Genomic DNA, 23,341 nt, shown 5'->3' with positions numbered 1-23,341 from the left:
ATACGCTCTTTAACAACACAATTCGAATTTCAGAACAATGAAGTATCATCAATGGTCAGGATTTGGTCCATTGTCCCATATGATTTATATGGACCCCACATCAAAATGATGTGTGAATAAATCTGTACCATTCCCTCGCAGCGGGTAATCCTTTATATTTTACAGTAATCCAACGGAGTCAGCACATTTCCTGATGTCGAAAAAATTGAGCCAATAGAGAGCCGGCAGGGGGCGGCAGAAAGAGCCGACGCGTAGAGGTTTTTCTTGGTCTTTGCTGAGCCGGTAAAAAAATTCGCAGGAGAAAAATGACAGTGGCGCTATCGGGAACCATTTCTTTCTCCTCCTGCATTCCTTCTTTGTCTCCGCCGGCTCCTCGCTGTCGATTCTTCTACACTGGGCACAAACTGCTGACCGGTAAGTGCGGTAACTAAGAAGGGACATACCTTTTTTTTGTTTGTTTTGGAAAAGCTATATGCTAGACTCGGCTTTTATCATTGAATTCGGCTAATTTTATCCTTTTTTTTTCGTTCAAGACTGTCCCATCACTGAGCTCTTCTTGAATTTACTTGATAATCTTGGTTGTTTTCTTGTCTGAATTAGAACTGTAAAGAGTGGTTAAAAACTTAATCTTTGCATGGTTCTGAATTGGGTTTTTGGAGCTTATTCTGCGATTTATTTCAATGGTGCCAGCTTATTTTGACATTGAAGTGAAGATGTTGAATCAAGATGTTTAGTTATTGCTTGACTATCTTGTTATGAAATGGTATTGAGTACGTGTATTGTCTGTAGTTTTCAAAAGTTTTCTGTGTTGGTTCTAGAATTTTTTCCCCATTCTATTGCTGCATGACAATAGTGCATTTGGAGTTCTGTCGTGTTGACACAAAAATTTAATTAGAAAAAGGAAAAGCGAGGACTTGCTTGAACTTTGGATGAAATTGAAAATAACTTGCAAATTGACAGTGGCGTCAATGGGTGCGGATCCAATCCGTGAGTGGATCCTATCTGAAGGCAAGGCGACTCAAATTACTGGCACTCGTTCAATTGGTGGTGGTTGCATCAATCGTGCCGCTCGGTATGACTCAGATGCTGGCTCCTTCTTTGTTAAAACTAACAGGTAAGCACAGCCACAATAGAGCTGTGGCAATAAATTGTGGAGTTGCATTTCCATTTATTTGTATCCTGTTCTTTTGGGGGATGAATCACTTCTCTAAACACTCCAGTAATGTCAGTTAGATGTAATTTAAGAGGCTCTTTACCTGAATATTGGTATGAAGTCCTCGATCTGATGTGTTTGACAATGAGTGGGCATAAATTAGATTAACAGTATGTTTTCTAAATAGAAAAGTTACCATCGTGCTCTGGAATCAATGAACAGGGGATCTGTTCAATGCACGAGTTATTATTTCAATGTCGACCTCTAATCCCTCCAATTCCCTCAGGACTGCATGGTGTTCTCATGTGTGATCTTAAACTATTAATGGATGATACGTCCTCTAGTCACCCAAATAGTAGTTTGAAATTCAATTGACTGTAGTAAACATTTTCATTGCTGCAAAGAATTTATGATGTTCGTCTTACTCTGTTGATTGTTAAACAGGAGTATTGGGCCAGAGATGTTTGAAGGAGAGGCTTTGGGTCTTAATGCCATGTATGCAACTGGATCAATTCAGTGTACCAAAACCATTAAAGGTATGAAGATTTTTACTTTCTTTCTTTCGCTCTCAATGATAGCTGATGGTATGTATATTTTTTTCTCATGCATTCAGGATGGACAACTACCAACTGGGTGGCTCATACATCATCATGGAGTATATCGAGTTTGGTGCATCTAGAGGCAATCAAGTGAGGAGTTAACCTCTTCCTTCTTTCAGTTGGTTAGAATTTATCGTTCCCATTTGATAACTCTCCGCTCCTTAGTCCGTGCTAGGAAGGAAGCTTGCGGAAATGCATAAAGCAGGAAAATCTGAAAAAGGCTTTGGTTTTGATGTCGATAATACAATTGGCAGGTAACTGTTTTCTCATATTGCCTGACCAAAAAAACTACTTTCCAGACATATGCTTAAACAGAGAGAAAACAGAAATCTCAGACAAACATTTGGCAAATATTGTACTCTTTCGCAAGTTATATGCACTTGTATTGTTAAAATTTTAATGTATTTGTTGTTGAGTTTCTATTACCTGTTTTGTGAGCTTTGAACTTGTGATAAGCGTGTAGTTAACCTCTTGTCATAATTGCGATACAACTGGTAACACTCTTGATGCAGTACTCCGCAGATAAACACATGGACTTCGGACTGGATTGAATTTTATGGGGTACACAGGTTGGGTACCAGTTGAAGTTGGCTCAACAACAGTATGGTGATTACCTAATTTATGAAAAAGGTAAATCTTTTTTATCTTTTAAGTTGGATAAAAGATTTTTTCCGGTCTCTAAGTAATAAATGCGCTTTAGGATATGAGATTGATAATTCAGCATGGAAACTATATATTATTTCATTAGTGAGTCGCATACTTCTCTCTCAGTATTGGAAACTAACATACTACACGTGTGCAAACTTATCTTCTTTGAAGTTGTGATCCTCTTAAATACTGAAAAATTAGCTAGTTTTTTGAAGGACAAAGGCTCGTAAAGAACATGGCACCTCTCTTTGAAGATTCTATAATTGAGCCATGCTTGTTACATGGAGACTTATGGAGCGGGAATGTTTGCTCTGACAAAAATGGCGAACCTGTCATACTCGACCCAGCTTGTTACTGTAAGTCTTGTTTTCTGAATCGCGATTGTCTTATTACATCAATTTGTCTTCCTCAGTACTTTTTGTGACTCGGGTAAACAACTAGCGAGGGTGGAATATCTCAGAACTAGAAATCGTACTTGAAATCTCTTTTGGAAACATTGTTGATGGAAGGGGCGTAAACAAACCAAATCGAATTGAATATTCGTAAAAATTTAATGTTCGACTTGTGCTCAAATTAAGTATATTCGAGTTCGAGCTCGATTCGAAGCTCAAAAATTTTAATTTTTTTTTGCTCGAGTTCGGCTATAAATGTTCGAACATGTTCGAGTTTGGTTTAAGTTCTATTAGTTCGAATACGAAAAATATTTATCGAGTCGACTCGATTGAAAAGCTCGCGAACCGACTCACAGTCCTTGCAGATGGACACAGCGAGGCTGAATTTGGAATGTCGTGGTGTGCCGGATTTGGAGGATCGTTCTACGATGCCTACTTTGAGGTAACAAACACTTGATCTCCCGCTCATTATATTCGATGTTTTCTGATGCGTATTTTTATGTTCAGGTGATGCCTAAACAACCAGGTTTTGAGAAAAGGAGAGATCTTTACATGCTGTATCATTACTTGAATCACTATAATCTGTTCGGATCTGGTTACCGCTCGTCGGCCATGTCCATCATCGATGGCTACCTGCAGATGCTGAAAGCTAATGTTTGAAATAAGTTGAGTTTTACTCTCTGTACATCACCAAGTTCGTATTACGCTGTAAAGGCCATGATTAATATCGTATATGTATATAATTCAAAGGTGCCCAATTTCTGGAGGTGATGTGTGGAAAATAATGGATATAATATAAATGTTTATATTTTAATTTTTTACAATTTAAACAAAATATTGTTGCTAAAAAATTTATTAGAAGGAAATATAATATATAAAATTAATTTAAAAATAATAAGGATATTTTAGGTAAGTCAAAAGCTAATATTTCAGCATTCATATGTTAATGGCAATAGATTTGGTGAAGGAGGATTAGTGATGACAACTTTTTTCACGAGTTTGAGGTCCTACGGAGAAAACCTGAAACGGAGATGGAGATCTCCGATTTTTTCGATTTTGGGTTCGTGTTTGGAGATTTTTTTAAATATCCGATGTATTTCGGGATGTGTATGAGATTACTCTCACTATTCTCGAGTACGTCCCAAAATTATTATCAATAATGAAATAATAATATCATTAGTATCAATAATATAATAATATTATTTTTTTAAAAATATTAATAATATTATCACTAATAATAATAGATAATAATAAGTTTTGGTTTGAGAAAATCTTCGAATCCGTCATCGTTTTACTATATTAATATTTTTGAAACGGGGATGAGGACGTGGATGTGGAGTTGATCCCCGAAATTTCGAGTTTGATGATTTTTCGAATCTGAAAAAGTGGGGATCAAGATCGGTACGAAGGTGAGGATAAAAGCCACTGTCATCCGTACGTAGGACAATCAAATAAATTGGATGTCATCCTAGTTATGTTAGCCTGATGAAATATACTTCAGCTTAATATTCAAATTATTAAACAAGATTATGTTCCACCAATGCATAAGCGTAAAAAAAAATATCTATTAAACAAATATACTTTTATGAGAGGAAAAATGATAAAATTTGTGGTATTTTTAAATAATATTAAGATGGTAAAAGATATATCTCAAAATATATTCGGAACTATTTCAGTATAATTGCAAAAATAACATAATATTTGTGGGATATAATTCTAAAAATAAATATAAAATTAAGCCTCTCGTGTGTGTTACACTTGTATAACTTACAAGTCACGATAAATGATTTATCATACAAGGGACCATTGAAGTAATTCATGTTATGGTATTGTTTTTATATATAATAATAAATTTTAAAAGCACAAAATGCATATTGTCTGTTTTTCTTAGAGAAAGAAAGAAAGGAATTACCACAAAATCGAAATGAACATGTAAAATAATGAATAAAAAGTTTGCCAACTTTAAAACAAATAATATATAAAGTTCATGTCATCATTATATTCACAGTAGATATCATTCGAATTCACGCAATAAATCGTACTGAATAAACATTAAAAATTCGAATTAACACAAATCTTCACGGACTCTAAGAGCGGATTGTCCAACGTACAACTTTCTTGGGGCTAATTATCATTATTTGATTGGTCTAAATATAGAATAAATCAAGATAAAAAAGTATGTGAGATGTTTTACGATTCGTATTTTGTGAGATTGATATCTTATTTGATTCATCTATGAAAAAGTATTATTTTTTATGCTAAAAATATTACTTTTTATTGTGAATATTAATAGAATTGACACATTTTACAGATAAATATTCGTGATATCTTTTCACATTCATAAATTAATTGCCATACTTACGGCTTATTCTTGACATATAAATCTTTTTAAATTCCATAAATTACTCTCTTCCACCACCCCCAATAAAATAATATTGCTTATAAGTATCAAACTCTTTCATCTTCGCTCTCCAACATTCTTGAATGAACACGTATGCTATACTTACACATGATTTGTATATGACATACGTATGAAATGATTACTCTGTCTGTTAACGCAGCTGTAACCGATTCATTTTCCTTGTATTCGTTTTCTTTATTGGTTCTTCGATTTCAACATGCAGACTCATTGAATTCAGTCTACGATTATTAATTTGAATTGAAGCGAATTCAATGTCGAAGACCCATTTTTTTTAGTTTTTGAACTTCTACGAAAAGAGGTGTGTGAAGGGAAAAAAAGGAAAAGATGAAGAATGAAGAGCAGGCGCGGTCCTTGTTCGGAATCTCACTTAGTGGACGGCCCAGATGGCAGCAGTTTCTTATCTGTTGTTCTGGTTTTTTCTTTGGGTACCTTGTTAATGGTATATGTGAGGTAAGTGATCAATCTTGTGTGTGTGTGTTTTTTTTTTCTTGTTGTTTGGTTTCTTGTGTGTGAGTGTATGTTAATTTTTTTTTTTTAAATCTTGAATAGTTGCTGGCGGCTGTGAATGTTGAAGGGTTTACTCCTTCTACAAGTTTTTATTTGTTTTTGTATTTTCTACTTGCTTAGGTTTATTTTTTCCAATGTTGAAGGGTTGGTCAAAGGTTTGATTTTGTTTGATTTCATGGCATTCCTCTGTCATCAGCAATGTGATTGTGATATTCAATAGTTGGTTTTAGACATTATTCAGTATGACTCAATATTTATGGATATCAAGAATTTAATGAATAACGATAGAGAATTGGAGTTTTTACTGCGACCTTTCACCTTCGTCGTTCAGTAACTTCCTGGCTGTTAATTAGCTCCTCCTCTTCTGAAAATATGTCTGTGCTAGTCGGAATTGCTATAGAATTTTGGGATTTGACTGATGTTACAGAGAGTTATAAAGTTCTAAAAGTTTCAAAAAGCTTGCGGGTCAATCATGAATTTTTTTTTGGGTGATTTGCAGTAGAGGCATCTGTCGATACCATACGCAGAACAGTCCTCGCGGTGGGAAGAAAATCCCCGGTGTAGCCCTGTTTTGTTTTACTAGTTACGGTTCATTTAGGCATAAGGTTAAGCAAGCAAACACACATATATTAAGTTTCTACTCTTGTTGCTAAGATTTTTTGCAATTTGGAGTTTTTCATATAAACTTATTTGATCATGCCACTTAGTGTGCTTGCTTCTTGGAAAAAGTCATTCTCTTTTTCGGTTTTGGAGTAAAGTTTTGTTTTTTCCTCTTGATTTCAGGAGTATGTTTACAACAGACTCCAATTCAGGTAAGATTCGATTTAGGAGTATAATAATACTTGATTTTGGGCATTTTTGGCAGTTTTATAGTTTTGTTTTGATTTATTCGGCGGTTGGTTTAATTGTAGTTATGGATGGTACTTCACCTTTGTGCAAGGTTGGGTTTACATTTTACTGATTTATCTGCAAGGATTCACCACCAAGCAAATGGTGAATCCATGGAAGACTTATGTGAAGCTCTCTGCGGTGCTTATGGGTTCTAATGGACTCACGAAAGGTTCTCTGGCTTTTCTGAATTATCCGGCACAAATCATGTTCAAATCAACTAAGGTGAAAAGTAACTACTTTTTTATGGCTTGAAACATTGTTTGGTTTAATTTGGTGCTGTCTTGTCCATGATTATTGAAAGATTAAGTTGTCCAATGAAATTGTTGTTGGTCCCACGTTCGGAATTTGAGATAATAAAACCCGAAAATAAAGAATAAACTAGACACCGAGATTTACGTGGAAAACCCCTAAAAATTATTAGGGTAAAAACCACGGGCAAGATGAAAAGATTTCCACTATAATATTTTGTGGTGTACAACTCACTCACTGTGTTTCCAAAGAGAACACACACTCTCTTAATACAGGAGAACAAAACACCTCACAAATATTATAGAACTAAGCACTCAAATGCTTATAAGATGAGAGAAAACTCGAAGAAGGGATAATTTCAGAATGAAGAAGGGAGCTCTATTTATAGAGCCCCTGGACCGTGTGAACACGCGTTATCGAAATCTCCACGAAATTTCCTTTTGCTACAAAACGTGTTTAGTTTTTCTTTGACTGGTGGCTGGTCCCCCCCACTCTGCCGACATTTCTCCCACTTGGAGATTTGATTGAGAATCAAACACATCTCCACACATCCTTTCAATCTTGCCATTACCTGTTGCTTACGTTTCTGCTAGACCACTTGAGAATCTGCACCACTCAAACTTTTCAATGTTCACTGGCTTGGTCATAAAATCAGCTATGTTGTCCTTCGTATGGATCTTCTGCATATCCACACTTCCTTCCTCTACTACTTCCCGCACAAAGTGAAATTGTACTCCAATATGTTTCGTCCTGGAATGAAAGGCTGGATTCCTTGCGATGTGCAAGGCACTCTGACTGTCACAAAACAAAGAAACATTCTCTTGTTTGTGTCCGATCTCCTCCAGTAACCTTTTAATCCATATTATTTCCTTGCAACCTTGAGTAGCTGCCATGTATTCTGCCTCTGTTGTAGATAACGCCACAACTGTCTGCAGTTTTGAAACCCAGCTTACTGCTCCCCCTGCAATTGTAAACACATAACCAGTAGTAGATTTCCTCTTATCAGGATCACCTGCATAATCTGAATCGACATAGCCTCTGAGTGTAAAATCCGATCCTCCATAACATAATGCAGCATTCGAGGTACCCTTGATGTATCTAAGGATCCTCTTAACAGTACTCCAATGCTCTCGTCCAGGATTCGCCATATACCGACTAACTGCTCCCACTGCTTGAGCAATGTCCGGTCTTGTACAGATCATAGCGAACATCAAACTTCCCACTGCTGATGCATACGGTACTCGAGACATCTCCATCCTCTCTGCTTCACTGCTAGGACACATCTCGGAGGATAACTTGAAGTTAACAGGAAGAGGGGTCGAAATTGGCTTACTATCTTGCATGTTGAAGCGTTGCAAGATTTTCTTCAAATAATTTCTCTGTGAAAGCCAAATCTTTCTGTTACTTCTATCTCGGTGAACTTGCATCCCTAGAATCTTGTTTGCTGGTCCCAAGTCCTTCATATCAAATTCCCTAGCCAACTCTGCCTTCAATCCTTGGACATGATCTTTGTTGGGGCCTGTTACCAACATGTCGTCCACATACAACAGCAAAATGATATAATCATCACCGGACCTCTTGAAATACGTACAAGGGTCTGCACTCAGTCTGTTGTATCCAAGGCTCGTGATATAGGAATCAAATCTCTTGTACCAACACCTCGGCGCCTGTTTGAGACCGTACAGAGATTTCTTCAACCTGCAAACCAAGTTCTCTTTGCCTATTTCCGCAAAACCTTCTGGCTGGAGCATATAGATTTCTTCTTCAAGATCTCCATGAAGAAATGCCGTTTTCACATCTAGCTGTTCTAGATGTAGGTCAAACACCGCATACAATGCCAACACTACTCTGACTGTTGTAAGTCGTACCACGGGAGAAAATATCTCATTGAAGTCAATGCCTTCTTTCTGAGCATACCCTTTTACCACCAATCTAGCACGATACCGCTCCACTTGGTTATTGCCATCACACTTGATCTTATAGACCCATCTGTTTCCAATGGATTTTCTCCCTCGTGGTAGTGTAACAAGATCCCAAGTTTTATTTCTGTCTAATGCCTCCAACTCTTCTTGCATTGCTATCATCCATAAGGATACATCCGAGCTTTGAGTAGCCTCGTGGAAACTCGATGGCTCACCATCTTCTGATAATAGACAATATGCAATGTTGCTTTCAGTGACATAATCTGAAAGCCAACCTGGTGGTCTTCTGTCTCGAGTTGACTGCCTCACATTGGAAACCTCGGACTCAACTTGTACTTGTTCTTCGTGCTCTGGTACTGCTTCATAAGAAACCTGACCTTCGTCTGTCTTATTTTCTACCTGAAAAATAGTAGTTTCTGAATTCTGTGTGCCTTTGTCTCCCTTTACTTTATCTTCCTCGAAGATAACATCCCTGCTGATGACAAGCTTGTGAACAGTAGGATCCCACAAGCGAAACCCCTTTACTCCATCAGCATAACCCAAGAAGATACATTTTCTGGATTTCGAATCCAACTTCGATCTTTCTTGCTCATTGTACAGAACGTACACCGGACTTCCAAATGTATGCAAATGAGAATAATCTGTCGGCTTCCCGGTCCACATCTCCATCGGAGTCTTCAGATCAATCGCCACTGAAGGAGAACGATTGATAATATAACAAGCGGTTTTGACTGCTTCTGCCCAAAATGACTTTTCTAGACCTGCAGTCCTCAACATAGCTCTTGTTCTGTCCAACAAGGTCCTGTTCATCCGCTCCGCCACTCCATTCTGTTGAGGTGTGTAAGCCGTCGTGAACTGTCTCTTGATGCCCTCATGTTGACAAAATGCATCAAACTCGTCACTGGTATATTCTCCTCCATTGTCAGTCCTCAGACACTTGATTTTCTTTTCAGAATCAAGTTCAACCCGCGCTTTGAAATCTTTGAAGACCTGGAAAACATCTGATTTCTTCTTGATTGGAAACACCCAACATCTCCTAGAGAAATTATCAATGAACGAGACAAAGTATCTCGCTCCTCCTAGGGATACAACCGGTGCTTGCCAAACATCCGAATGAATCAGCTCTAATATGCTTTTGCTCCTGGCAGTAGAAGTGCCAAACTTTAATCTGTGTTGTTTACTGGTAACACAGTGCTCACAAAAGGGTAGTGACACTTTTGTAAGTCCCGGCAGCAGCTTCCGTTCTGAGAGAATTTTCAACCCCCGTTCTGACATATGCCCGAGCTTTCTATGCCATAACACTGTTAATTCTTCTCCTGAACCAATTGATGCAACAGCTAGTTCTGCCTCTTTGTGTGTTTCTCCCAAAAGTACATACAGATTTGCAGCAACCTTTTCCGCCTTCATAACCACAAGCGCGCCCTTCACAATTTTCATGATCCCGTTCTCGATCCGAGTTTTGCACCCGATGTCATCCAATTGTCCCAAGGACAAAAGATTTTTCGTCAGTCCTTTCACATGTCGTACCTCCTGTATGGTGCGAATGGTGCCATCAAACATTTTAATTTTGATAGTACCGACCCCAGCGATTTCCAAGGCATGATCATTTCCCATGAATACAGATCCTCCTGAGACTGGTTCATAATGATCAAACCATTCTCTCCGAGACGTCATATGCCACGTCGCTCCTGAATCCATTATCCATGTGTCACAAAATTTGTGTCAGCCTTCCGCAACTGTTGCTGCTTCGCTGAATAATATTTCACCACTGCCTGAAGTACTGGCCACATTTCCTTGAGAACTTTTATCGATACTCGTACACTCTCTCTTGAAGTGCCCTTTACCGCCACATTTAAAGCAGTAAATATTTTTCTTCTTACTTCTTGACTTTGATCTACCTCGTCTTTGGCTCCCACTGGAGTCACGGTCCATAAATCTTCCTCTTATCATCGGTAAAGCCTCTGCCTGCTTTGAAGTTACCAACTTGTCTTCCTTATTCTTGCGCCGGCTTTCTTCTCCGAGAACCGCAGTTAAGACATCGTCGAATCTTAGAAAGCCCATAAGAATATTGTTGGTAATATTAATGATAAGTTGATCATATGAATCTGGTAGACTTTGAAGTAGAAGCTCCGCACGTTCATTTTCCCCTATTTTATGCCCCATGGAAGTGAGTTGGGCAAATAGAGTATTTAGTGTATTGATATGGTCGGTCATCGATGAGGATTCCGCCATCCGAAGAGTATAAAGCCTTCTCTTTAGGAAAATCATATTGTGTAGCGACTTGACCTCGTACATCTTTGTTAGAGTATCCCAGATAACTTTGGCTGTTTTTATCTCAGAGATACTTGACAAAACTTCGTCTGCTATAGCCAAGTGTAAATTGGCAACAGCGTTGTCATTCATCTCATTCCACTTTCCATCATCCGCAATCTCCACCGGTCTATCTCCAATAGCCGCCAAGCAATTCTCCTTTCTTAAAACTGCTTGTATCTTTATTTTCCACAACATAAAATTGCTTCCGTTGAACTTTGCTATCTCGTACCTTCCCGCCATTATGTCTACAACAGTTTTATAGACTGAACAAAATAATCCCGCCTTAAATAAAAAATCTCAAAAAATCTTTTCTGATGTGGAAGATCAGTCTAGGCTGCAACCACAGAGCATACTCAGAAATTTAAGAAATTTTAAACCAAGGCTCTGATACCACTTGTTGGTCCCACGTTCGGAATTTGAGATAATAAAACCCGAAAATAAAGAATAAACTAGACACCGAGATTTACGTGAAAAACCCCTAAAAATTATTAGGGTAAAAACCACGGGCAAGATGAAAAGATTTCCACTATAATATTTTGTGGTGTACAACTCACTCACTGTGTTTCCAAAGAGAACACACACTCTCTTAATACAGGAGAACAAAACACCTCACAAATATTATAGAACTAAGCACTCAAATGCTTATAAGATGAGAGAAAACTCGAAGAAGGGATAATTTCAGAATGAAGAAGGGAGCTCTATTTATAGAGCCCCTGGACCGTGTGAACACGCGTTATCGAAATCTCCACGAAATTTCCTTTTGCTACAAAACGTGTTTAGTTTTTCTTTGACTGGTGGCTGGTCCCCCCCACTCTGCCGACAATTGTCTGCATTTTGCTCAAACGTTGGTCCGACTCTGTTTTATCATCGTTGATGTGGAATTTTTTTATTTTTATTTTTTATCTCGTCCACTTGATAGACAGCCATTATGTACGAATTTCAGGTTATACCGGTGATGATAATGGGCTCTTTCATTCCTGGACTTAGACGAAAGTATCCGCCTCATGAATATTTATCTGCTGTACTTTTGGTAGTTGGCCTGATTCTTTTCACCTTAGCAGACGCCCAAACGTCTCCTAACTTCAGTGTGATCGGTGTCTTGATGGTATCTGGTGCATTGATTATGGATTCATTTCTTGGGAACTTACAAGAAGCTATCTTTACCATGAATCCTGAAACAACGCAGGTAAGGTACATTGTAAATGTGATTCATTTTTTGGTGGTCACACATGATTGCCGACCATAGGTAATTATTTATTTTTTCTTATGTATCCCAATCTTATAATAGACAGAAATGCTCTTCTGTTCGACCCTGGTTGGCATGCCTTTCTTGATCCCACCAATGCTGGTTACCGGAGAACTATTTAAGGCTTGGACTGCTTGCTCAGAAGTATGGACTATTTAAACATTAACTATTTTCCCTGAACAAGGACAAACTATTCAAGTTAAATCAATATTTATTTTCATCTTTGTTGGTTCTCGATGCAGCATCTTTATGTATATGGAGTTCTTGTTTTTGAAGCCATGGCCACTTTTATTGGTCAAGTGTCAGTCCTCTCTCTCATTGCTCTGTTTGGCGCCGCCACCACTGCCATGGTACGTAGAAGTCGTGCTTCTTTACTTCCAACTAGAACTCACACGGTCTGTTGACTTATCTATCACAGGCAGCAGACCACGTTCTCCAAAAATGCTGAAACTTTATTCATAATTTGTTTCCGAGATAGTAGTTTCGACTTTCGACCTCGCCAAATGCATTTGTATCAACATTTCTTGATCAGTTCAGCTCACCCATTAACTAAAGAATCACACTAAAAGGCAGCCCCAACGTGGCCCAACAAAATTATTGCCACACTGTTTTTGACATTGATATTCATGTTCATATCGACACAAACTTCGTGCAGATTACGACTGCTCGGAAAGCCGTCACATTATTGCTATCGTATATGATTTTCACCAAGCCTCTAACCGAACAACACGGAAGTGGGCTGTTGCTGATAGCAATGGGCATCGTGTTAAAGATGTTACCTGATTGGAAGCCTTCAAAGCAACAAACAACATCTAATTCCCATGCCAAGATTGAAATTATACCGCCGAGGGAAGATGGCGGGTTTCAAACCGGGATTCAAGAAGATGAAGAGAAAAGACCTTTGGTTTGAAACATAGTAAATTCGAAAGAGGAGAATCATCTGGTGCAAGAAGAAGGAAATATTGGTTTGAAATTGATCGATCACTGTCATTACCTTGTAATGTATCTTAGATTTTATTTATTTATTCGCCATGTCAATTGTCAAGGTGATGCGTCAAATGGTCATGGAACTATTTTCACATCCTTTTTCTTTAAAACTATGTTTTAATGCAATGATATAAATTCATTTTATTTCTAGATTACGCTAATTGAAAATAATTGCCGATGAGACTAAATTCTTTAATACTTATTCAATTGAATCGAATAAAAAGAAAAACAATTCAAAATTATTTGTATTTTAAAAATATTCACGAGATATGAAAAATATACTATAAAGTTCTTGTTACTCTTAATTATAAGACTCTATTAGAGTAATAGTAATTAAGAACAGTAGTACTTATAATAATATAATTTATTTTTTTCAAAAACATTATCCTCTAATTAATAATATATAAGTTTTGGTATTTAAAGTTGATTTTTTCCATACTTGTTATTTAAAAATGATATCTTTATTTTAAAATTTAAAATATAAATAAATATAATTTTGATAATTAAAAATAATTTTGAAAGTTTATACAATAATGATTTTTTATCTAAATTTTTTTTTAAAATTGAGATAAAGATAATTACAAATTATATATAATAATATATATAGTATAATAACATGAAAATTTAAAATATAGCGGAGGATCGCTAGGTTTATATATAGCGGCACTCGACGACGAGTTTAATTTGTCGTTTCTGTTCTTGATTGATTTCTCTCCCAAATCATCAAAGAGTCTATTAGGTTTTCTTTTTGATCCACCAAGAGTTTTTACGATTCAATCTCTCCAGGTTTGAAAGTTTTCCTCTTCGATTTTCTTAACGAGGCCGTGGTGTTTTATAATTTCTATAATTGGTGATCGATTCATCGCAATCTATGCGTGTTCAAGAATTGACGATTAATTTCTTGACGATGACGGGGTCTTATCGTTCGGCTTTGTTGTGGAGGCCATTTTTGTTTGGGAAAGCTAGGGATCTTGTGTTTAAGAGATTGTTTATTAAAATTAGCTAGGTTTGGTTACTGTCCATTGATGTGTTGTTCGATTGACGACGTGGATTTCCCGGGCCGCAACTTAAAGAAACAAGAATCTGGGTTATTGATGTGTTTTCTTTGTTTTTCTGATATCTTCGTCGATGATCTGGGCACTGGCAACGATTTAGATCACTTTAGGTTTCCGGTTTCTTTCTGATTATGATCCAGGGCGTTGATTCTGCGCCTTCTTTGAAACAAGTTGTCGGAAGATAGTCTCTGGTATTCTCCCTTATCAATCATCTGCGGACACAGGCCACAGCTTTTAAACCTTACCCTTGGAGGCCGTAGAATGTTTGGAACTGATGTCAAAAGATGTAGGATGAATTATTATTCTATTGTGGAGTGACTGCTGGAAACAGCTTTGGTTTTTATGGATGTACCTGAGTGTACTCTTGTCCTTGACTGATGATAAATGTTGTGGTAGCAAAAGTGTTTATGACATAAGCACGGTTGGTTTAGATTTTGATTCATCTTTTGTTTTGTTTTGGATTAGTTTTTGTAATGGCGAGCAAGACAGCAAACAGATGCTCAGTTTTTTCTCGTCTTGAGGGGCAGAATGTGAAAAACCAAGTATGCTCCTTTTGGTTGGCTGGAAAATGCAACCGCAATCCATGCAGATTCATGCACAGAGAATCGCCACCGCCACAACCACAGCATCACCATCCGTTGGCATCTTGTGACAACCGCAGCGAAGTATCCCATAAATTGACCTGGAAGAATCCCAACTACTGCAGTGCCAAAAAGGGCATTCTTTCAGCTAATGAAAGAAATAGGTCTAATGGAAATAGAGACCTACAGACTCAGCAGAAGGTTTCGAATGTTGTGACAGCTGAATCTGAAATCAACCGTGTAGAAAAAGTACAGCCAAAGCAATGCAAATATTGGATTACTGACAATTGTGTGCTTGGCGACAAGTGCAAGGATATGCACTCTTGGTTTTGTGGTTCAGGATTGATGGTGTTGACAAAATTACAAGGCCATGATAAGGTAACTTCTATATCTACAGTTTTTAAATGTTTTGAAATCCAGATCGATTTCTGGTTAGTTTACCATGTTTTCATTGGATTTCATTGAAAAGTATTTGCTGATGTATTCGATTTTCACACAGGCCATGTCTGGAGTTGCTCTTCCTTTTGGCTGTGACAAGCTATTCTCAGCTGGCAAGGATAAATGTATCCGCACTTGGGACTGCAACAGTGGTCAGGTTGAAATATTTTTATAATTTCTGTCATTTACCATTTACATTGAACAGTTGGCTTATATTTTGGCAATTCTTTCTCGATGCAGTGTGTTGGTTCTGTTGATATTGATAGCGATATTGGGTGCTTGATCAATGAAGGTCCATGGGTGTTTGTTGGATTGCCAAATTCTGTGAAGGTACTAGTCGTTCTTCACAGTTTATCACCCTGTTTATGCGATATCAGTTACCGCATAGTTTTACTGTTGTTTTTTCTTTCGTATAGGCCTGGAACTTCCAAACCCAAGCTGAGTTTACTCTCAATGGATTTGTTGGGCAAGTTCACTGCTTGGTTGCTGATAATGACCTGCTTTTTGCTGGTATAGAGGTATGTTCTAGGGACATTCTATTTTTGACCCATGTCTCCGTATCTATAGCATGTTTAGGTCATTTTTTATCGAGTCCCTTTTTTGTTTCTCATTTTCTGTATCAATCTATATGTGGCTGCAGGATGGTACCATATTGGTTTGGAAATGGGATCCAGAGGCCAATACTCCTAAACCAACTGCCATGCTAAAGGGGCACAATGGTGCTATTTGTTCATTTATAATAGGGGGTAAGAAGCTCTATTCAGGTTCCAAGGACCATACCATAAGGGTACGTTTCTTAATTGATTTTGATGGGCTCATGTTTACCTGCTAGCTACAAATCCATCTTTGTTAGATGAATTTGTGGAGGAATCTCATCTCTTTTACCGTCTTTCCAGGCCTGGGACCTTGAAACTTTGCAGTGTGTGCAAATATTAAGTGGGCACACCGGAGACGTGACATCTCTCCTTTGTTGGGACCGCTATCTACTCTCTACTTCTCTGGACAACACGCTAAAGGTTTGCTCTCTAGTTGTCAATATTATAATTTACTTTAAACACTTGGTTATTTGGTTGGGTTATGTGACATTCTTTTGTTTTCATTAGATTTGGGCTGCAACTGAGAGTGGGATTATAGAAGTGGTCTCTGAGCTCAAAGAATGTGTAAGTTTAAATGGCTGTGAAACCTTGTATTAACCTTTCCTCGATATTGAGTTCATCTATTCACTTCACATCTACTTTGTATTTCGCATTTTCTCATATTCTCACTTTGTTCAGGGGTTTCTTGCCATCCGAGGCATACATGATGTGGAAGATAAGCCTGTTCTTCTCTGCTCGTGCAAGGATAACTCTGTTCGCCTCTATGATCTACCTTCGTGAGTATCACTGACCATGAAACCACCTCGTTTACCTCAAACAACCTCCATTCCTGATTAGAGATTAACTTATTGTGTGCTGTCCTGGTTTCAGATTTGAAGAAAGAGGCAGAATATTTACAAGAGGAGAAGCCAAAGTTGTTGAAACCGGCATTGAGAGACTGTTTTTCATCGGAGATGACACCGGTGATCTCACCGTCTGTAGACTGCAATGAGATTCAAACATATATGCAATTAGAAGAAATTGTCATCAAATGGAGTCTCTTTGTTGAGAAAACCGATCCATTCTGATCTAATGTATATTGGCTCGAGAAAGTAAATGAAATTGTACGCTATTTTGTTAATGTTAACGCAAAATTCTCTTCTCCATGGGCGAAAATCATAAGATTTCTTTATTCCTTGGCACAATGGAGCATCACAATGCGCGGATATAACTTTAAATCACAGTCGCAGCTATTATTATACTCTTACAACCTTTTTCCTTTTTCCCCTACCCAAAAAAATTAATCAAATAAAAGCTATTTGCAAATTTTTCTTTTTAAATTATCTCGACATAATAACTATATTAATTATTGCGTTATAGTACTGATACTTGCATCAAAATTTATGACTATTAAAAAACAAGTATCCATTTCTTATTTTTAATTTTTTTTATATTTAGTTTATTTTTCATCTTAAATAATCAAGTCTCTCAATAATTAGATATACTATCATACTTAATTAATCTGAATTCGATTGTTGTACATTGTACTTATTTATAATTTAAATTCCTCAAAAAATAAGGATTAAAGCATATGTCCAGACTTGCGTAGGCGAATCCCTATTCTTCTGAGAATTCCGTCCCTAAATCGCTATCGCACTCCACCTGTTTGTATTAGACCCAAAACGACCAAAGAACGATACCCTTTTAACCATTCGCCGAGCAGGATAGTAATCGTATATCCCGTTTTCAATCGAAGTTGGTTGATGGGTTCCACTGAAAATTTGCCGGAGGGAACCGTGCAGAACATATTGGAACAGGATTCGCTGAAGTGGGTGTTCGTGGGGGGAAAAGGCGGTGTTGGGAAGACCACATGTAGCTCTATTCTTGCTACCCTTTTTGCACGGGTTCGGTCCTCTGTGCTTATAATCTCCACCGATCCTGCTCATAATTTGAGTGACGCGTTCCAGCAGAAGTTTACCAAGACTCCTACCCTTGTTAATGGCTACTCCAATTTGTACGCCATGGTGATTTGCTTTTCCTGCTCTTCTATATGAATATAAAATTCTATTCTTTGTTTAGTTTTGGATCCGTGTTAAGTTGATTTGAAATCTATAGATATAGAAATGCGACATTGAATCGGAATTTTAGTTTTTTTAATTTTGATTTTTTTGGACAATTAAATTTAGGTGTCTCAATTTTTCTTTGCTTTCTTGGGAAACCCTCCCATGGATGAATTTTTTACCTCTTGTAGTGGATCATTAAAAGTCTTGTGCTTGATTGGTGGATTTCCAAGCTTTCTGCTTTTAAATTTATGAAAGTAGGATTCTTTCTCTGCCCACAAGTATAAGTAATTTTTGTCTCTTACATCGTAAGTTTGTTTTGCCAAAAAACTTTTGGTAGATCGTAATGTTACTACAACTGAATTTTTTTAAATTGTATAGAGGCCAATCGCTAATTTTGATCATCCTCGCAAAAGTGACTATTTTTGTTCCCTAATAATACAACTCCCGGTGATTGTACAAACCTGCAACTTACAGAAATTGAACCATTGACTTTAATCTAATACCAATTATAGAATCACAGTAGTTGTTTTTATCAAAACTTATAAAATCAAGCACTTGCCGTTAATTTGTTTGAAAAGTTTCTTTATATTCTAGTTGAGTTCTGTGGAGCATAATAACCTTTGACATTTTAGTTATTAACTAGGTTTAAACAAATTTTCATTCGACAAACAAGAGCGATTCCCACTATATTCTTGGTTAACTTCATGTATTTGGATAGTTTTTAGAAGGCATGTTATTTGAATCAAATCAGATTTTGGTTTGGTTCAGTCTGTCGTGTAGAATAGAAGAAATCTGGCTTGGTTCAGTCTGTCATGTAGAATAGAATAATCACGTCTGGGTTGTATTTGTTTGGGTGTGGCTGGGTTTCTATGAAGTTATTGCTTCTTAAAGTGTGATTGGTAGTTCTCTTTCTTTTAGGAAGTTGATCCAAATGTGGAACACGATGAAAGTCTGGGGTCGGATATGACTGATGGATTTTTATCAGATTTAGCAAATTCTATCCCAGGAATCGATGAGGCCATGAGTTTTGCAGAAATGCTGAAGTAAGTGCGTCAAAATTATAAATTTTTTATGCCTGGGACATAAGAGTGAAGTAAAAACCACAATTGTGTCTGCCCTCTCTACTTTCATGTATTCGTAATGCAGTCCAGTCTGGAGTGTTTTTCTGTAATTTTTTAAATATTTATCACAAAGTTCTTTTGGAAGAAGTATGTTTACCTGGCATCATATGTTCATGTTGTTTTGCTGGAAAACATTCAATTAGAACATTAGATCTGTGATGAAGTGCCTATATTTTGAATTTATCCAACAAGAGTTATGGAATTCTATTTAACTGGTATTTTTCATAGTTTTTGCCTCCATGTGTAAAGTTAAAAATGTGTAGGTCAAGCTGATGATGTTATTGTGTTAAAAATAAGATCATGCCAACTCCAAGTTCATCTTGTATACTGGTCAGCCACATTTATCTTCAATATGTACTCTTATGAAACCTTTTTAGATTCTTTTATCCAAACTATTGCCTTTTATTGGATTCGATTGAAAATAGTTTGCTTGATGCAATATATAGCTTGATTTTATATATAGAAAATATTCCAAATACCAAGTTTGGGGCTGCAATTTTTTAACTCGTGTAATTCAATAATTGGATATTTATCACGGATCATGTTATTTTTGTTTGTTGATCTCATATTTCAAACTTGTCCTCTTCTTTTGCAGGTTAGTGCAAACTATGGATTACTCTGTTATAGTGTTTGATACTGCTCCAACTGGCCATACTCTTCGCCTGCTGCAATTTCCTTCAACACTAGAAAAAGGTCTTGCAAAAATGATGAGTTTGAAAAATAAATTTGGTGGCTTGTTGAGTCAGGTGTGATTTCTCTTTACTTTTATTTGCTTGGCGAGATAGATTTTGTTTGCAGGGTGAAGTTTTGGAATATGTCATTTTATCCTAGAAACTTGTATTAGAATAGCTTTTTCATGAAAAGCAATTTGGTTGATATTTATAAACTAACGCCAAAATGTTCTGAAAGTGTTTGCATGCATCAAAATCAAAATGAAGTTCTACACGTGAGTGCAACTCTTGTATTCTTTTATGATCAAATAGTTTATGTTTCATCAATTGTTTGACGATGTTGTATACTTAGCTGCTTTTGTTTTAGGTTTGGGTTATTTGAACGTATACTCATGGCATGTTGTTATTTGTTCATGTTCTCTATGGTTATTTGGGAGGTCTTGTATATACGATGAAATAAGATAGAAGACAGAACTGGAAAGACCAAAAGAAATAAAAAAGGGCAAATTTTTTTGTTTTTGCTGGGGTTGTTGGGCATTGTGAGCCAAGTTAATGGAAGGGATACTTTGCCTCTCCAAAGTTTGTCTTCCCCCCTCCAATCAGGATTTGCAAATACACTATCTTTTTCTTTGGTTTATTCTGATTCTTTTTGTGTGAATCTTGAGCTTTTTAGGGTTTTGAGCTCGATAATCACTTTTTATGTTGAAAGATGACGCATAATATTTATTTTACATGGCACTTACCCAATTACAGCAAAGTTGAAAGACAAACCTGAATTTTTAAGGAAAGTCAATGATGTATAAAATGAATTGGTGAAGTTTAATTTTAGAGGTCAATCAAGTTCAGTTTTTCATGAACTTGAAATTTTCTGAGGTGTGTTCATAGTAACCTCATCAGATAATGCTATTCGTATAAATGGGCGTAAAACTTAAAAGTTAATCTGGTTTTTTATCACGCTCTGTAAAAACGTGCATTTGTTTGTCTTAAATGTTGGTCATATGAATTGATGATCATGACTTAAGGTTTTGTTTTGGGTCACATTAATGGATGAATCATAACATTTATCAATAACTCAAACATCCATGGCTTGGATGATAGATTAGATACTTTTTCTCGTTCAAGGATGAGCACGACCTATTTTCTTCATTTACATCGTTTATAGCTTTTAGTTAAAAATGAGTTTTTGCTGACGTTTTTTCAGAATCAGGTCAGTTGTGTTATTACTTGGCTTATTTTATTTGGCTTTGATATTCAAATAAGTTGCTTCAATCTTTTCATTGGCAGATGACCCGCCTTTTTGGTGTTGATGATGAATTTGGTGAAGATGCCATTCTAGGGAAGCTCGAGGGCATGAAAGATGTGATTGAACAAGTGAACAAGCAGTTCAAGGATCCTGTAAGATCATATTTGTTTTGGTCGGGATGTACATTTCTGGTTCATCCCGCAATGTCTATAGAAAGTGATTTATGGAATCTGGGGTTGTCCAAGAGTTAAAGCTTATGAATTCCACAATTCTGTATATATTAATGAATCGTTTCTTTCGAATTGCTGAATTTAAAATTTGATCGGAGATGATCCTGTAGGCAAAGCTTACAGTTAATTTTCATTTCTGTAGCATTGGTTATTCCCTGAAGTGATTCTTCTTTTTGTCTTTTGCAGGATTTGACTACTTTTGTCTGCGTTTGCATACCAGAGTTTCTGTCTTTGTACGAGACTGAACGACTTGTTCAAGAACTTACTAAATTTGAGATTGATACCCATAATATCATTATTAATCAAGTAATTTTTGATGAAGAAGGTACCGCTGAAACATGGTAGAGCAGTCCTTTGGTTTAAACGTATACTTTAAATACCTGAAATCACTCCTGTTCTTACTTTTTTTCAGTTGTCCAATCAAAGTTGCTCCAAGCTAGAATGCGCATGCAACAAAAGTACCTGGATCAGTTTTACATGTTATATGATGATTTCAACATAACTAAGTTACCTTTGCTTCCCCAAGAGGTAATAACTAACAAAATTCCGTCGTATTTTCCCGAATGATTTTATTTGGTTCATCTAATATTTCTTTGATGGACCTGTCTCAATGTATCAACAGGTTTGTGGGATTGAGGCCTTGAAAGCATTCTCACAACAATTCTTATCACCTTATCAACCATCCATAGCTCGAGGAACGGTAGAAGATCTGGAGTCAAGAGTATCAAGCTTAAGAGTACAGCTGCGGAATGCTGAAGCAGAACTTGATAAACTCAAGAAGGGGAAACAAAAGGTTTGATAAAAAAGGTTGGAAAAGGAGACGAGTGCACTCCAATATCAGATAATAAACCCGAATATTCGACTGGCTTCTAGATTGCTTTTTTACCTAGGTATAGTCATTGCCACAGTAGCAAATTGTGTCAACGTTTAATTGTGAAGGCATCACTTAGTATGTATAATTCATACCGAAACTACCTGTCAATTCTTATATTTTTGTACTAGTTTTTTTAAGACAATAAGTTTGGGTTCTTATTATCAAGAAGTGGCTTATTAATCATCATCATTGTTGTTTTTGTTATTATTAATAAATAAATAAATTATTATTTGTTTATTTTTTGGGTATTGACATTGTCGACTGTAAAAAAATTGACGACCACAGGACGTCCGAGTCATAAACTTGCAACTAAATATCGCAATGGGTGCAGTGTTTTTCCTTCTGTGTTCCCAGAGCTTATTTTGTAGGGACGAAACAAGAAATTTTGACCATGTTACCTTGGCCTAAGTTATGGTATTATTGGGTGCAAATCCTAACCACGTAAAACTGTGCAGGGAGATCGAGATGTATTTATGTCTTGATATTTTTAGATGAAACTTAGCAACATTCAATCATGGATAACCAAGATTTGGATCATTCATGCAAAAAAGTAAGAAATTTTCCTGAAAGTGGCGATTAATTACACTGTAGGCTCAAAAGAGAAGTAAAGCAAAAAAAAATTTCCTTGAAATCAACCTCGACGCTCCTGCTGCGAGAGAAACGTACGACAGACCAAAAAGGACGTTGCTTCTCACTTAAGTATCGCGCTCTCTTAAATCGTCAGATTTTCCTGAACGGCAAGAAATGATCCAACTACGTTCCCTCCAACATCAGGGCATGTCTCACAGTCGGGAAGCGGCTTCACTTTGCCTTTAACGATCAACGTCAACCGGATACTTAAGGTGTCCCCTCATTTCTGATACTTCATTTGATGCAAACTGGTTCCAGTTAGCCTCCCCCATCGATCTAACACGTCTAATAGATTAAACAGAGAGTCGGGTCGAGTAAAGCAGTCCTCCAGTACTCCAAGATGCTCAGCCCATAGAGACATTCTTTATCCATGTATCTGTAGAAAAAGGCAAGTGAAGTATCATTGAGAGTATACTAAGATGAAATATAATTTAATTCTGGAGCTTTCGTAGCTTATGGCCAGTGTGGAGGTGTATATTTGCTACTTGATTTCTCCCGTCCATCAAATTTTGTCACGTGATATTAAATTTG

General features: G+C 36.9%; 4 protein-coding genes across 5 annotated transcripts; all 4 read left to right on the top strand.

Moving 5' to 3' along the window:
• Window positions 1-167: 167 nt before the first annotated feature.
• LOC140838899 (protein-ribulosamine 3-kinase, chloroplastic) lies at window positions 168-3,521 on the top strand. Its single transcript, XM_073205519.1, is given in 10 exon segments — window positions 168-414; window positions 961-1,114; window positions 1,598-1,697; window positions 1,777-1,842; window positions 1,918-2,006; window positions 2,265-2,320; window positions 2,323-2,382; window positions 2,616-2,756; window positions 3,158-3,234; window positions 3,300-3,521. Coding segments are annotated over 10 exon segments (1,005 nt in total). The 5' UTR covers window positions 168-305; the 3' UTR covers window positions 3,453-3,521.
• Window positions 3,522-5,217: 1,696 nt separating this feature from the next.
• On the top strand, window positions 5,218-13,459 carry LOC140838892 (UDP-galactose/UDP-glucose transporter 2-like). Its single transcript, XM_073205508.1, has 7 exons — window positions 5,218-5,664; window positions 6,505-6,533; window positions 6,633-6,834; window positions 12,040-12,282; window positions 12,385-12,486; window positions 12,585-12,692; window positions 12,998-13,459. The coding sequence occupies exons 1-7, from the start codon at window positions 5,539-5,541 to the stop codon at window positions 13,250-13,252; spliced, it is 1,065 nt and encodes a 354-aa protein (XP_073061609.1). The 5' UTR covers window positions 5,218-5,538; the 3' UTR covers window positions 13,253-13,459.
• Window positions 13,460-13,969: 510 nt separating this feature from the next.
• On the top strand, window positions 13,970-17,140 carry LOC140838878 (zinc finger CCCH domain-containing protein 48-like). 2 transcript variants are annotated; one of them, XM_073205496.1, is made up of 10 exons: window positions 13,970-14,770; window positions 14,816-15,343; window positions 15,465-15,560; window positions 15,644-15,733; window positions 15,820-15,921; window positions 16,044-16,190; window positions 16,300-16,419; window positions 16,507-16,563; window positions 16,678-16,775; window positions 16,870-17,140. In XM_073205496.1, the coding sequence occupies exons 1-10, from the start codon at window positions 14,762-14,764 to the stop codon at window positions 16,988-16,990; spliced, it is 1,368 nt and encodes a 455-aa protein (XP_073061597.1). In that variant the 5' UTR covers window positions 13,970-14,761; the 3' UTR covers window positions 16,991-17,140. The 2 variants fall into 2 exon arrangements, with proteins under 2 accessions (XP_073061597.1, XP_073061593.1); XM_073205492.1 differs by having other exon boundaries at window positions 16,507-16,584.
• Window positions 17,141-17,547: 407 nt separating this feature from the next.
• LOC140838869 (ATPase GET3A-like) lies at window positions 17,548-22,366 on the top strand. Its single transcript, XM_073205481.1, has 7 exons — window positions 17,548-18,002; window positions 18,960-19,084; window positions 19,758-19,908; window positions 21,118-21,228; window positions 21,493-21,631; window positions 21,719-21,834; window positions 21,929-22,366. The coding sequence occupies exons 1-7, from the start codon at window positions 17,742-17,744 to the stop codon at window positions 22,103-22,105; spliced, it is 1,080 nt and encodes a 359-aa protein (XP_073061582.1). The 5' UTR covers window positions 17,548-17,741; the 3' UTR covers window positions 22,106-22,366.
• Window positions 22,367-23,341: the final 975 nt, after the last annotated feature.

The sequence above is a fragment of the Primulina eburnea genome, chromosome 1, assembly GCF_022965805.1.
Source record: "Primulina eburnea isolate SZY01 chromosome 1, ASM2296580v1, whole genome shotgun sequence".
In the NCBI taxonomy this organism is placed as follows: domain Eukaryota; kingdom Viridiplantae; phylum Streptophyta; class Magnoliopsida; order Lamiales; family Gesneriaceae; genus Primulina; species Primulina eburnea.
Note: the sequence above shows the minus strand (reverse complement) of the source record. Positions and strands in the feature narration are given on the sequence as shown.

What these genes read in the sequence shown, in the direction of transcription:
- LOC140838869 (XM_073205481.1), top strand. Translation starts at nt 17,742, where the DNA reads ATGGGTTCCACTGAAAATTTGCCGGAGGGAACCGTGCAGAACATATTG. An exon ending in ACTCCAATTTGTACGCCATG is followed by an intron (nt 18,003 to 18,959) that starts GTGATTTGCTTT and finishes TCTTTCTTTTAG; the next exon opens with GAAGTTGATCCAAATGTGGA. An exon ending in TACCTTTGCTTCCCCAAGAG is followed by an intron (nt 21,835 to 21,928) that starts GTAATAACTAAC and finishes ATGTATCAACAG; the next exon opens with GTTTGTGGGATTGAGGCCTT.
- LOC140838878 (XM_073205492.1), top strand. An exon ending in TGCTTTTTGCTGGTATAGAG is followed by an intron (nt 15,922 to 16,043) that starts GTATGTTCTAGG and finishes ATGTGGCTGCAG; the next exon opens with GATGGTACCATATTGGTTTG. An exon ending in CTCTGGACAACACGCTAAAG is followed by an intron (nt 16,420 to 16,506) that starts GTTTGCTCTCTA and finishes TGTTTTCATTAG; the next exon opens with ATTTGGGCTGCAACTGAGAG.
- LOC140838892 (XM_073205508.1), top strand. Translation starts at nt 5,539, where the DNA reads ATGAAGAATGAAGAGCAGGCGCGGTCCTTGTTCGGAATCTCACTTAGT. An exon ending in TTGTTAATGGTATATGTGAG is followed by an intron (nt 5,665 to 6,504) that starts GTAAGTGATCAA and finishes TCTTGATTTCAG; the next exon opens with GAGTATGTTTACAACAGACT. An exon ending in GCGCCGCCACCACTGCCATG is followed by an intron (nt 12,693 to 12,997) that starts GTACGTAGAAGT and finishes AACTTCGTGCAG; the next exon opens with ATTACGACTGCTCGGAAAGC.